The sequence below is a fragment of the Cupressus sempervirens genome, chromosome 7 (assembly GCF_028749045.1).
Source record: "Cupressus sempervirens isolate cs-2001-9-10 chromosome 7, ASM2874904v1, whole genome shotgun sequence".
Classification (NCBI taxonomy): domain Eukaryota; kingdom Viridiplantae; phylum Streptophyta; class Pinopsida; order Cupressales; family Cupressaceae; genus Cupressus; species Cupressus sempervirens.
Genome location: NC_143124.1, coordinates 512,970,949 through 512,986,981, shown reverse-complemented (window position 1 = coordinate 512,986,981; position 16,033 = coordinate 512,970,949). Strand labels below are relative to the sequence as shown.

General features: G+C 31.5%; 1 protein-coding gene across 1 annotated transcript in view; it reads left to right on the top strand.

The window, feature by feature from the left end:
* The window catches only part of LOC149547780 (protein LATERAL BRANCHING OXIDOREDUCTASE 1-like), an 81,725-nt gene extending 67,165 nt beyond the window's left edge, over nt 1-14,560 (top strand). The window contains exon 4 of the mRNA XM_089791830.1: nt 14,202-14,560. Coding sequence (XP_089647956.1) covers nt 14,202-14,456 — 255 coding nt within the window. The 3' untranslated portion in view covers nt 14,457-14,560. The remainder of the gene's footprint in view (nt 1-14,201) is intronic.
* Nucleotides 14,561-16,033: the final 1,473 nt, after the last annotated feature.

Genomic DNA, 16,033 nt, shown 5'->3' with positions numbered 1-16,033 from the left:
GGAGTATCCTAAGAATTGGAGAGTATTGACATGTTGCATTCATGACTACATTTTTCATTGATGACAACATAGTAATAAGTCTGTAAAGATTGGCAAAGTAGTAGACAAAGATCATACTTGTATGAATAGAGTTTTGATGTACAAGTGGCATGCAATTAAGGACATGTTGTACTTTTTTCTTGATGATGAGATTAAATGCCCAAAGTTTAAGTCAAAGATGTATGGAAGCTACAAGTGATTTATAGAGAGCAGTGCAAAGATAGAGTACATGGAAATTAACATATAATGATCCTATTACATCTTCTAGCAAAGATATAATCTAGTGATTCATGCTTAGCCAGTAGGAGATGACAATTGAATGGTGACATTAGCGATTGCCCAAGCCCTAGTATCACATATGTGAAGTTTTGTATAGACTATGAGTTGAAAATGATATTATAATTGCAAATTAATTAATTATCTTATTATAATTAATTAGGAAATCCTCAAGGCCAACTCAAGGAATTATTTTGAAGATAGGGGATAAAGGAAATATGTTTTCCTTGTTTGTAAGTCTGAGTGTGATCAAGTATTGAATGCAAAGTGCAAAAAGGAGTAGAGTGTTTGGTGAATGCAAGTAAGTGATTTAAGGGATTATTGGATGTAAAGTTTGTGATCTGGTAACAAGAATAGGAGTAGAGGATTAGATGATAGGATAGATAAAGATGAAGTAGAAGTACAATATAACTCTATTATTCTACAATGAATAATACATAGATTGTTTGGATAGTGAATTCATTGGTCTTGCCCTTGAAGTTGTTTGGACAGTGGGTCCATCTGCCTTCCACAACTCCTAATGGGGTTGACACAACTCCTAACATGGTTGGAATCTCCTAACAAGGATTCATAGTTTCCTAATAGGGACTAATATGTACTAAATGTTGTTATAGACTCCTAAGAGAGTCCATCCTATAACAAGGATTATTTATATTAGTACATCATCTTGTGGGTACCACCCCCATCAAGATTTTCCCTCTGATTAAGGGTTTCCCTAGTTAATACATTTAGTGTTATTTGGCATGAGTATCTTGTTGTGATTTTTGATTATACTACTCACATGGTTAAGTTTGATTAAGGTTGATAATTGTGATAAAAGTTGGAAAAGTGATATACCCCCCTTCTTAGTTATATTGGTGGACTATATATTCTTACAATTGGTATTAGAGCTTTAGGTCCTTTAAGAAAAAGATTAACACATTTGTGAGATCTATGGTGAATCTTTTTTAGAAAAGGATAGTCCTAAATTTGATGGCTTCAACTATGATAGTTGGAAGGATAAGATGAAGACTCATCTATTGTGTATAGGTCCAGGTCATTGGCTTGTGACAAAACACAAGAAGCAATCATGAAAGAAGAAAAGCTTGAAGAATGCAATGAACTAGAAAGATATATGTTTATGTGTAATATTCGAGCCAAATAAGCCTTACTATCAGCCCTCTAGAAAATGAATATAATCAGGTAAAATCTCTATTAACATCTCGTGAGATTTGGAAAACATTATAATCTATTTTTGAATGTGATACACATACAAAGAGAATAAGATTGTAGAATTGGATTTGGGCATTTCAAGATGCTAAAATGATGGAAGATGAATGTGTAAGAAGCTATGTTGGTAGAATATCTGAGATTGTTGTAGGAATTAAATCATATGGTAGATCCAAAGAAGAAGATGAGGTAGTATGGAAGATCTTGAAAATCTTGACACCACCATTCAAGAAAGTAGGCTAGATGATTGAACTTTTGATACCCTATACTGAGAAGTTTTTAAGAGAAACTTTTCTTGCAAGATTAGAATCAATAGAAAAAAATCTAAGACAATCTGGAGAATTGACAAGAGTTGAAATAATGTTCACTACTTTAAGTGTTCTGCCTAATTTGAGTAGAAGTGTGAGCACACATAGATATTTTGCTAGCAATAGCAGAACCAAATCTGATGAGGATAAGAAGATTAAAGAAGGTATAGCCCTTCTTGTAAGAAGAGAACTAGATGGTAAGAATTTTTTTTAATGTTGGACTTGTAATGAATTTGGTCATTATGCATTTAAATGTCCTAAAAGAGAGAAAATGTATAAGGGAAAGTTTAAGCCTAGAAGACCTAGAAATTGTTTGTATGCAAATGAAGATGAGGAATCTAATGAAAAAGTTTAGAGTGAAAGTGATGATGAGCTAGGATTCATAGCCATTAAGGAAGATGATCTTGACATAGAAATTAAAGAAGAAAAATATCTAGTTTCCCAAGTTGAAAAGAATTTTGATTGGATAATAGATAGTGAATGTTCACATCACATGACTGGTGATATGAATAAGTTTTTTAAATTCAGGAATCATAATGGAGGTATTGTTAGAGTTGATAATAATGCAACCTACCACATCGCAGGGTTAGGATCTATTACCCTAGATGGAAAGACTAATATTGATGATGTTTACTTTGTTGATGGATTAAAGCATAACTTGTTGAGTGTTGGATAGTTGGTAGATAAAGGTTATCTATTATAATTCACAAAGAAAACTTGCATTATCAAAGACAAAGATGGAAAGCTGATTTGAACTAGAACAAGGTCCAAAGGTAATGTATTTCAATTGAATCCTACTCAAATAACGTGTTTGGTTGCTAAGGTGGATAACAGTTGGCTATGGCATAAAAGGTTTTGTCATATAAATTTTGATAACATTGTGAAGATTAGTAGCACATTTGCAGTTAGAGATCTACCTAAGATAATAAAGCCTACTAATATTGTTTGCAAAGAATGTACATATCTTGGCTAAGAAGAAGGTATCTTTTCCCAACAAGAAGTTCACTACTACAGAGAAGCTAGAGATTATTCACACTAATTTCATTGGTCCCTAAAGGACAAGAGGGTTCTATGGAGAAAGTTATTTCATGATTTTGTTGATGATTTCACTAGAGTGACATGGGTAGAATTTATTAAAATAAAGCCTAAAGCATTTGAAAAAATTAAGATATTCAAGAATAGAGTTGAGAAGGAATTTGGTGTTAAGATAAAATGTTTGAGATCTAATAGAGGAGGAGAGTTTACCTCTAGAGAGTTTAACATATTTTGTGAAGAGAATATAATCAAGAGACAATTTTCTTCACCCAAGACACTTGAGAAAAATGGGATTCTTGAATGAAGAAATATATCAGTAGTAGAGGCAACAAGAGAAATGATATTTGAGAATGATGTATCCAAGAGATTGTGGAGAGAAGCGGTCAATACAGTAGTGTACACTATGAATAGAGTATAGATTAAAAATGGTATGGACAAGTCTCCTTATGGATTATGGTTTGGTCATTCACTCTTGGTATAGTATTTCAAAATCTTTGGAAGAAAATGTTATATAAAGAGAGATGATGATATTGGTAAGTTTAATCCAAGAAGTGATGAAGGTTTCTTTCTTGGTTATTCATTGAAAAGTAAAGCTTAGAGATGCTTTAACCATTAAACTAAGACTATAATTGAATGCACAAATGTAAAAGTTGATGAAAAGTTTGGAGTTAAGGAAAAGATGATAGATTAAAACTCTGATGAAAAGAAGATAATATTGGAATTGTTAGACAGAATGTAGAAGTTTCCTTTGAGACTAACAATGATGCACAAATTATTGAGCAAAGAGGAGAAAGATATGAACTAAGATAAGAGATAAGAGTTGAGTTAGCAACTCATATGTCTATCAGGAATCTGACAAAGAATCACCCTCTAGAGAAGATAATTGGAAGCAAAGACAAAGAAGTGATGACAATAAATAGATTTAATGAAGAGATATGTTTGATTTCTCAAGTTGAACCTAAGAGTGTAGATGAAGCCTGTAAAGATGATTATTAGATTCAAGCAATGAAGGAAGAATTAGATTAGATTGTGAAAAATGAAACATGGGAATTAGTTCCAAGACCTAAAGAAAAGAATGTTATTGGAACCAAATGGGTATTCAGAAATAAGATGAATGAGCAAGGTGAAGTTGCAAGGAACCAAACTAGACTTGCGTGCATAGGATATTCACAACATGAATGAATAGACTATGATACGACTTATGCTCCTATAGCTAGAATAGAATCAGTAAGAATCATCTTGGCTTATGCAGCAAACAAGAAATACAAAGTGTATTACATGGATGTAAAATCAACCTTTGTGAATGGAGAACTTGAAGAAGAGGTATACATTGAGAAGCTTGAAGGTTTCCCTCTAATAGAAGATAAAAATATGGTATGTAGACTAAAGAAAGCTCTATATGGTCTAAATCAAGCACCTAGAACTTGTTATCCAAGGTTGGACAACTATAATGCAAATATTGAATTTGCTAAGGGTATGGTAGATAGTAACTTGTATTTGAAAGAAATAGAGAATGGTTTGTTGATAATAGTAAAATTTATTGATGACATAATATTTGAAGGTAATGATGAAGCAAGTGATAAGTTTTTTGAAGAAATGAAGAATGAGTTTGAGATGAGAATGATAGGACAAATGAAGTTTTTCCTAGGTTTGTAGATTGTGAAAAATAATAATGGCATTTTTATTTCACAAGCTAAGTATTTGAAAGTCTTGTTGAAGAGATTTGGCTTGGAAAGTTGTAAGATTATTGGTACACCAATGATAACTAGTTACAAGTTATCTAGCAAAGATGAGACACCTACAATTGAGCTAAAAAAGTATAGATCCATGATTGGAGGTTTGCAATATCTGAATCACACCAGATCAAATATAGAAAATGCAATTGGGATTGTAGATAGATTTCAAGATAATCCTAAGGAGTATGACTATGTAGCAGTATAAATGATATTCAAATATTTGAAGGGGACATCTACTTATGGAATATGGTATGATAGATCAAATGATTTCACTCTATGTGCACATACTGATGTGGATTGGGCAGGTAGTATTGATGATAGAAACAACAATAGTGGTGGAGCATTCTTTCTTGGAGGAAGATTGTTTTCTTGGCTAAGCAAGAAACAATATTGTATCTCACAGAGTACATCTAGAGAGGAGTATGTGGCAACAACTAATAATTGTAATCAATTGATGTGTATAAAGAAGATCCTGAAAGATGCCAGGATAGAATTTTTAGAACCTGTTATCATATACTATGATAACACAAGTATAGGGAGTATGTCTAAGAATCCTATATTGTATTCTAAAACTAAGCATATATCTTTTAAGTATCATGTTTTGAGAGAGAAGGTGATAGAAAAAGATTAGATTGGAATATATGAGTACTAAAGATTAGATTACAAATATCTTTACAAACCCCTTCCCTAAAGATACATTTGAGTACTTGGGAGGTATGCTTGGGGTTAGGCCCCTGCCTACTTTAGAGTAGATGATGTAGATATTGCATTAGTCTAGTGGTATGGAGAACTATTGTGTGACTAGACTAAACGTTGATGCTTCTTATATGGGGGAGTATCTGTGATGAGCAGAGTCATTAAGGACTCTTGGTATTTGATATTAAACAATGTCTTTGGATACTTGAGTTGGTTAAAGTGTTTGAGCAGCAATTGACATAATGAAGTGTTTGTCATTGATGTCAATGGGGGAGAAGAGTGCATGAAAAACATCTCCTAAGCGTATATAGGGGAGAAGAATGTCCTAGGTGTGTATGTGGGAGAAGAGTGCATAAAAATCTCTACTTTATTAGGGAGATTTAGAAAGATTCATGAATATCTCTATGGGGGAGATATATAGGATGAAGATATAGATCAAGCAATGTTCCAAAGGATTTTCAGCTTTGATTGATGAAGAGGATTTGAAAAGATGAGAATAGAAGCAACATTAGTAGAGCACTATTTGGTATTCTTGGAACTTAGATGTTTTTCATCTATGTTGCCATCAATTCCAAAGGGGGAGATTGTTAGCATGAATGCTAATGGTATTCCTTTGGGAGAGTATCCTAAGTATTAGAGTGTACTTGTTGCATTCACAACTTTGTTTGTCATTGATGACAACATGGTAGTAAGTCTATGAAGACTGGAAGAGTAGCATACATAGATCATACTTATATGGATAGAGTTTTGATGTACATGTGATGCACATTCAAGGAAATGTTCAAACTTGTGTTCTAATGATGAGGTTAAATGCACAGAGTCCAAGTCAAAGATGTACATAATCTATAAGTGATTTACAGAGAGCAGTGTAGAGATAGAGCACATGGAAAACAATTTCTGATGATCCTATTATATCTTCTAGTAGAGATATAATCTGGTGATGTGTGGTTAGCCAGTAATAGATGATAGTCAAATGGTGATGTTAGTGAATGTGCAAACCCTACTATCACACATGTGAAGTTTTGTATATACTATGAGGCGAAAGTGCTATTGTAATTGCGAATTAATTAATTATCTTATTATAATTAATTGGGAAAGCCTCAAGGCCAACTCAAGGAATTATTTTTAAGATAGTGTATAAAGAAAATATTTTTCCTTATTTGTAACTATGTGTGTGTGATCAAGTATTGAATGAAAAGTATGAAAATGAGTATAGATGTTTGGTGAATGCGAGTTAGTGACCCAAGGGATTATTTGATGCAAAGTTTGTGATCTGGTAACAAGATCCAAACGAGCAAAGGTTCAATTTATAGGATAGAGAAAGAGGAAGGAGTAGTACAATACAACTCTATTATTCTACAATGAATAATATAGAGATCATTTGGATAGTGAGTTCATTGGTCTTTCCATTGAAGTTGTTTAGATAATGGATCCATTTTCCTTCCACAACCTTTAATAGGGTTGGAATCTCCTAACAAGGATTCAAAGTCTTCTAACAGGGACTGATATGTACTGAATGTTGTTATAGACTCCTAACAAGGTGCATCCTCTAACAAGGATTACTTATATTAGTATATCATATTGTGGGTACCATCCCCACCAAGGTTTTCCCTTTGATCAAGGGTTTCCCTAGTTAACATATTTGGTGCTATTGTACATGAGTATCATGTTGTGGTTTTTGATTATACTGCTCACATGGTTAAGTTTGATTAAGGTTGATAATTGTGATAATAGTTGGATAATTGATTCACCTTCCCCCCCTCTCAGTTATATTGGTGGGCTATATATTCTAACCATAATAATTAAGGATTGAAAGGAAAATACCCTTATTATTATTCTAAAACAAATATTCTCAGAGAAAATATTTCACTGGATGGCACGGTAAAACCTTAGATTGCAAATTCAAAAAGAGTAGTAAAAAATGATCCAATGATTTGGAAACTATGATGAATTATAATATCATAAAATATATAAATGATATCTATAATTGTTTAGAGATGACATGAAACCTCAAAAACTTCCACAAAATAGAGAGGAACATAAAGATAAAGAAATATGGGCATATCCCAATACATTCCTTCTATTAAACATGCAAATATTGCAAGACTTGGATTGAAAGAATGCAAATACAATTATATTACAATATTCTCCTAATGAATAATATTCCTAGAATAGAAATCCTAATTCTAACTTAACTATCCAAAAAGCCTTCTCTTTAAAAAATGCCTAAAAGTATTTTATAGAAAGAAATATCCAAACTAAATCTTGAAAATGTAATCAAGAGATCACTAATTGTTTTCTTGGTGGAAGAATCATTGCAATAGTTGTTAAGCTTATCTCAACATTTTGGCATTGCAATCATTTTCCTCTTTCTATGTGTTACATGGAGTGACACATGTGTCTAAATTAAAAAATTTGTCATCATAATGAACATATGTGCTTAAACTTTGGGAATTCCTTGAATGTCACAATTTAATGATCAAAGAACATAATATGTTACCTTGATATTGGTTCCTATTAGATATTGGAAAGGTCTAATCATAGATAGACATGTAGTAGGCCATCAAGATTTGATTCTTTGTTTTCCTTAAAAACAACATCAATTTGGCACTTGGTGCTCTCTACAATGAGTGCACAATGTAAAAATATGGCATACTAAGCTTTCAAATTTTTTTAAAAATTGACATGGTCTAATCAATAAATATAATTCCAAGACAACCTTGATTAAATTGCAATTGAAATATCAATATTTTGGTGACTCGCAAGGGATCTTAGCCTACTAAGAATCAACCTAGAATATGTGGTTTTATTGACTAGAGCCTTATCTATTGTGAAAAAAGTAAAAAAAAAACTTTAAATAGGAGAGAAGACAAAGCTTGTACAAGCATGCAATTGGAGGAAATATGGAAACTAAACATGTACTTCCTTAAGGAGAATGAGACATGTACAATAAAAGTTCTTGGGAAACTAAAAAAACCTATGATGTAGGAGCATCTTGGGTGTAAGAGCAATCTTGCATCACCCAAAAATATTTTCATTTCAGTCTTTTCTATTTTAATAATGACTAGTAGATAGGGTGGTTACTATTAATGAGAACTTGCTATTTTTAGTAAATTTGTCATACGAGCTCAAAATGTTCTCATTTTCTATAGGAAGGTTCAATTTAGAGTTATAAGACTACCATAAAAATCTCATTGCTCCAACTTAAATACCAGAGAAGTTATTGCAGATTTTCAGTGGAAAAAATTGAAGAAAAATCTTTAGGCTCACCGTTAGAGGCCTTAGAGTGCCTGGATGAGGTCTGAAAACTCAACGAAAAGGTGCTAGTGCCATTCCAAGCCTATAGATTAGGATCTAACATTTTTGAAAAGTGGTTATAACAGCTAATTGGAGCAATGGTTCATGAGTTATGGCCTTTTAAAGTTGGGCTTCCTAAAATATTGAAAATAATTACAAATGATGTATTTGGCTAACTCTATATGTATTGTTAGGGTCTGTCGGCCCTAGGTATTAAGTTTCAATGTCTAGAACCTTCCTAGGTGGCATAAAATTACCTATTTAAGAAAGGCCCGAACAATGTCTAGAACATCTCTGTGTGGTAGTTCGTAGTTTAGTCTTGCAGATTACTATAATGAAGGTGCCCATATGGGTTAGCATATTTTACTTGTGAGTTTTTTAATTTGCATTTGTAGTGCAAATAAGAAGTCCATATTTTGTTCTTGCATATGTTGTTGTTTCTCTATTTCTATTATGAGTTTATGGTATTAAGGAGAGCATACTTCATCAACCTAGCCTACTATTTTTTTTTACATTACAACATTAAATAAAGTCATTAACTAGCTTGTTGAAGTAGCTACCTTCCTAACTAGTTTATTTATTAAAATAAGTTTCTATACAACTAGCTAGAAAAGAAGGCTTCAAAGGCATCTGACAAGTCAAAATTCCTCCCAAAGATAGAAAACTATAAAAAAACTCACCTACATTGTGAGGTCATATACTTGTGAAAAATGGGTGGGATTCTCCTTTTATTCATGAAGCTCATCTTCATGCTTTGAAATAAGCATGACCAATGACATCTTGTGGGCCTAGGCTAAATATCTAATGGGATATTCTTAAAATGATTTTCTCAAACCCTCCTTCTCTTGATAACCATATATAATAGAGTCTAATGGTTTATTTACTTCTATGGTGTTCTCCTTCTATTTTTGTAGCTCTTTATCTATATGCCTAGATGTCTTTGAAACAAGGTTGATGGATGGAAAATGAAAATGAATTCATTTATAAAATCAACCCTTAAATCAATTTATTTTAGGAACTCTTAGTCTAGAGATAGTTCAATAAAATAGAAGTGATAATTTAGAATTAGAAGAACATGAAGTTCCTCTTCCTAAACTACCTTCCTTACTAGTTTTTTCTCTCTCTCTCTCTCTCTCTCTCTCCTCCATATCAATGAAGAAAGGAATCCCTAAGAAGTGTTTGATATCCTCTCTCTCTCTCTCTCTCTCTCTCTCTCTCTCTCTCTCTCTCTCTCTCCCCTTTCTTGTGCCATGTGCAAAAGGTGGTTTTTTTAGAAACATAATTCTCAATATCCTACCATGAATCCTTTTTCATTTCATATTCTTTTTCTCCCTCTTTCTCCAAAGTCATTTTGTCTATGCTATGAGAAAGTGGAATCCCATTGCCAGACATTCTACCTCCTTCTTTAAAACTAGCCACCTTTTCCAATCTTCTTCAATAATGACTTTCATCATAAGGAACTAATCCTTTTATTTTATAAGGATATTATCTTTCTATTGTAACATGTAATCTGTTAGGAATAAGGTGTCTCGACCTTGTATAATTCCTATTCTTATTATTTGTTTTGTAAAATGTATTTCTTGCAAATAATGTTGATGTGTCGACATCTTGAATTGGGTATAAGGAGATCATGACTAAAATGGTTATGACGGATTCCTATGACATGTAAGAGCTATGTTAGGAAGATTCAATGACAGGTGAAGACATGTGGCAACTAAGATATTTGAGTATCGTACACTCTACCCCAAGCCCAAAATTTTTTTTGGGGTTCCTATTTTTCGGAGAATGGTAAAACCCTAATACGGTTTACCTTTGGGAGTAGCCCTAAAGTGAAGCACATGTTATAAGCATTTTTAGGGTTGTGAAGAGATGCGATGCGAAAAAGGTGTATTGTTGGTACTGCGAGTAGCTACTGGAGTCTTCTGTTGTTGATGTTGAACTTGCATTGCAAGTGTATTGTAACCTTGTGTTGAAGATAATATATTGTGCAGGTTCTGAAGGGGTGGGGTTGTTTTACCGAAAGGTTTTTCCCCACCGGAAAATCTTTGTGTTATGTGTTCCTTTCTCTATCTATTTTTTGTATGCATGGTTGGCTGCAACATTGTTGTTTACATGATATTGAATTTGTAAGTGTAGAAGATTTAAATAGGATTTGCATCATACTTTCCTTATGATATTAGTGTAGGAAGCTGTTTTCGCACCTGAGTTTCCTTACATAATCTTGATAATCCAACTCTTCTCAATGATGGCAATACTCTTCCTCCTCCTCAATTTCTCTTAGCTCTACCTAGAAACTCAATAAAATATCCTTGTAGATTATATATTGTTGTTTCCCCGTAGGGCTACTATGGGAAATAGGGTAAGCATGCTCATAGAAGTTAATAGGAGCAAAAAGTAAAACTATTAGTACTCTTAGCCTGAGATTATTGGTAATGAGGTAGAAAGTGAATTTTCATGGAAGGGAGGGGAAATTATTTTTTAGCCATCATAACCCTCCATCTAAATGCACGAGGGGAGAAAGGGGATTGTGAGTAATGAGAGGGAGAATAAATTTGAGAAATTGAACTGTACCATCATTAACAACCTAACATTTTTGGGCCACAAGGTGATTGGGGGCTTCAAATTTTCTCTTGTAGGCTAAAAATGTTGAAGAAGGTGCCACTTCTTCAACTATGAAATATTTTTCTCACTAGTCATGCTAGGAACTCTATTAATACTAGATCTAGGTTCCCACCTACATGAGATTAATTAAAAATCTTTTTAGGGGAAAAATTGAGGTGCATACTACAAAGAAACCTTTGGGGTTTTATAGAAGCTAACTCTTCTCTTTGATTCTTTAGGAAAGGGGGAAGAACCTTAAAAAAAAAAACTAAGACAATGTGCTATAGATTTTGAACCCTTTGAGCTCTTATTAAAAATGATAAGAGGGCTATACCTTGAGAATGGACACAAAATGCCACATACTCATTATTGTTGGGAAGATAATGCAATAAAAAACTCCTAGTCATGGGCCAAATAATTCATATCTCCCTGTGAGAAGAACCTTTTAAGGATTGTAAGAAATAAAAACCTCTTTATCACTCTAAATTAACTATCCTCAAAGAAAATTATTCACTGGATGTATGGTATAATTGCATATTACAAATTTTGAAAGAGTATCCATATTTCATCCGAATGTTTGCAAACTGCAATGAGTTATAAGAGCCTAAAAGAAGAATACGATAGCTATATCTTTTTTAGAGATGACACAAAACCATAAACCCTTCGACAAAATATAGAGGAACATAAAGAAATAGAGAAATTGAGCAAAGTCCAATAAAATCCTTCTATGAATGATGCATAGATTAAAAGACTAGGGTCAAAAGAATGTAAATACGTATATAGTACAATGTTCTACTACTGAATAATACTCTTAAAATAGAAATCTAACTCTAACTGAACTCTCCAAAAATCTTTCCCTTTACAAAATTCTAACAGGTCTTTTATATAAATAAATATCCAAATTGAATCTAAAAATGTTTTCAATAGAAAATTGATTCTCACCATGTAGAAGAATCATTGTGCTAGTTGTTACAAATGCCTCAACATGTTGACCTTGTAGTAATTTCCCTCTTTCTATGTGCGACATGGGTGACACTTGTGTCTAAATTAAAACTCCTTCCATTAGAATGAAAATATGTGCTTGAACTTTGGGAATATCTTGATTATTACCATTAGATGATCAAACAATTTAATATGTTACTTGGATATTAGGGCCTATTGGATTATGGAAAAGTTTGATTTCATATTGGACATGTGGCAAGCTTTTGGTCTTTTTCATGGTTTTGAATCCCTTTTTTCCTTCAAAACTCCACTGCTTTGACATGTGGTGCTCTCTATAGTGAGAATGCATTAGAAAGTGCAAAGAGGCCTTACTAATCTTTCTTGGTTTCATCAAAACTTCAGATGATGTCATTGATAAAGTGACTCCTAGGGTAGCCTTAATTAAATAGTGGTAAAATATCTATCAAATGAAATAGTAAATAAAAAAACTTATATTTACAATCAATTATGACATATATATATATTACAATCACATATCTAACATATAGATGCACATATATATTCTTTGACTTTTTATAGGGATCTCTTCTACACTCTTCTCACTATATGGGATTTTGGGACCCCTTCAAAACCTGATTTTACCTTAATCTAAAATATATACATGCATATATAATCAAGGAAATAAATACTAAGAATGCAAAACCCCTAATTAGGAAAATCCATGCATTTTAGTTAAACCAACTTCCTAGAGTTTGTATAAAAACCTCTTTAGATTAGCAGATACCATGTTAAAATAATTTCCTATAGGAACAACCTAATAAAAAGCCATTTCTAAAATTCTCATAATAACTCAATTTCCTAAACACACCATTTCAACACTCAAAATCTACATAAGGTGTATGTAGACACATATAATATGATATTTCTAATAGAAAATACAAAATGATTATAACCCTACCTCAATTCACAAAATTGAATTGCAATAATGAAAATCAATATTAAAAACAAAATCCAAATCTTTAAACCAAATTCTTTAATCGCTAAAAAAATCTAGAACTTCTAACCCTATAATCCTCTCTAAAATGACAAAATAATAATCTAATATAGAAAACCTAACAAGCTAGGGTTTTCAAAATATGCAACTCTAAAATAAAATAAACTCAACTTTAAGCAGTTAAAAATAATAATTCTAAAATTATCCTTTGCGTAAGTGTCATAACACAACTTTATAATTAGATCACCAATTCAATTTATTTAATTGAAGTGCATTTAAATTGCATAATTATATATTAGTTAGAATTAACATTTTTAGGATATTTAAATATTATTCCTATTACTTATGCATTTAATTTCTAATTTAGATGTAATATTTAATTAAATCTTTAATTTAGTATATTTAGAATTTTTGTTTAAGTCATTTAATAGCATATATTTTTAATTAGTTTAATTAATTAAATAGTCAAATATTTAACATTTCAATACATTATAAGATATAATTTTTTAATTCATAATTAATTTTAATTAAACCCTGAATTGACTTAGAGCAAAAAATGACATCAAACTACATGAATGCACCATAATGGAAAGATTGACCAAATCAAAATACAACAGTCATCTCCAATAAAAGGGTTCATAAGTATACATCACCTTGATGAATTTACATCGTGTAGTCAATTAGATGCTTTTCCACTATTGTTAAGATGAGCATTCATATATTCATAGCTATCTAATGACTCATAATATATCAAATTATAATGTAATGTCATACATTCATATCCTCAAGTATCACTTAAATAATCAACAGACACAAAAAGTGACCTACAACAATTTGGCATCAAATTCTAAAAGAAAGCTATGGGTGGGTATTACATAATTAAGAGGTTAAGTATTTTTAAAAATACAATGAAAAGTAAATGAAAGATACCTTTATAAGGATTGTATGCAAGTGATTTAGATTAAATTTAAACTATTTTGATAAAAAAAATCCTTTTTTCCTAGATTTTTTTTTGATATATCAATATTGTTGTGATATTTATATAGAAATGATAATGATTATCAACAGGTAATTAGCAATGGAAGATACAAGAGTGTTGAACATCGTGCAGTGACAAACATGAGTAAGGAAAGGACATCAATTGCTACCTTTTGCAACCCAGACAATAAGGTGGAAGTGAGGCCTGTTGTAGATCTTATAGATGAATACCATCCTAGTCTTTATAAAAAAACTACAACTTTTGAGTATGCCATGCATTGTTTATCTAAGAAGCTTGAAGGAAAGAAATCAATTGATTTTTTAAAAGTACATGAAAATGATTGACTATTATCATTTAGCTACAATAGTTCAATACCAATGTAAAACAATAGATTCTATTAAAAATATTAAACTTTTATTTTTATTATTCAAAAATAATTATTTTAGAATCACATGTTATGTTAAAATGTGTTAAAAAAAAAAACATAGAAATTAAATAATAGTAATCATGTAATTAGAAGCGATATATATATATATATTTTATAATTAACTTTATAAAAATAAATAAAATTTTAATGGATAACGTATTTTAATCACATTGAAAGACAATCATCTAAAATATCAAAGTAAAAACAATCATTCTCTATATTTTTTGCAATGTCATGTGACTTATAATAGAAAGGTAAACAAAATATAACAATCCATGACTCAAATATTCTTAATTAAAATTAGATTATGTACCTATAAAAAAAATGCAATATAAAGAGTTACACATATAAATTAGTAAAACTATTTTATCCATTTGTATTGTTACAGAGTTAATATGATTATATTTAAATTTTATTTTAATATAAATTAGTATTTATTAGAAAAATGAGAAATTAGGGCTTCAACTCATTTATTCTTCTCATTTTGGGAACTTTTTTGTTATTGTTCCTCTCTTTTGATTATGATTTTTCTTATTATTTTAGCTAGTTTGGACTTGTTTTTCCTTTCTTTATGGGAACTTTGTATATGTTTAGGATATATATTTCTTATTTTTTTAATCTAGTCTTTTCATAAAAGTTTTTGACCATTTCAAAATCCCTCCTTACACTAGGGCCCCAACTCTTTCATCTATTTTTGTTGTTTTGCAACTTGCCAATTGTTGTTCCACCCTTTTGATTATGTTATTAATATCTAATTGTAATGTCCCTTCCTTTGATTTTATATGATATTTCAAGCCTCTAATCAGATTTTAAAATCAAACAACCAATATTTTAAAGATCCACCAATTTCTCAATAAACCCCAAATCGGGTATGCCCGAAATAGTGCCAAAAACTTCACAGCTTCACATATTATTAATAGATCTGAAAGTGAACATTTTTATAAAAATTTCAGCAGCATAACAGCTTACAAAATGAAATTTCCAGATCTATATAACATTTACACAATAGCTCCCAAATGGAGGGCAAAAACAATGCTCATCGGGCTCTCGAAAATAACACAAAATAGCTCGAAAACATCACAAAACACTAATAATCTATCACAGAAGTTTAACCATGACCCAATACATATATTCAGCTCTATTTTAACATCTAAAAGTTTGAAATATAACAGAAACCCAAACTGATATGAAATACTCAACCAGAAACACCAAACTCTTACAAAAAACACACCCGAAAACTCACAAATTTGCACTGTTTAGCATAAGGGCAAACTCTGCATGAGCTTGCACATGGAATGGATTAAAAATACCATCCTTAGCCTTCCTAGAAACCTACAAAATCTCATCCTTGGGTCTCCTTCTCCACAGGTTTGGCAGCCTCTGAAGAACAACAAAGCAATAAGCGAAAATCAAGTTCTCCAATAAGCCCAAAATGCCTCCAAATCCCTTAAAATAGGGCATAAACCTAACTCACATCGAAGAGGGGTTAATAAA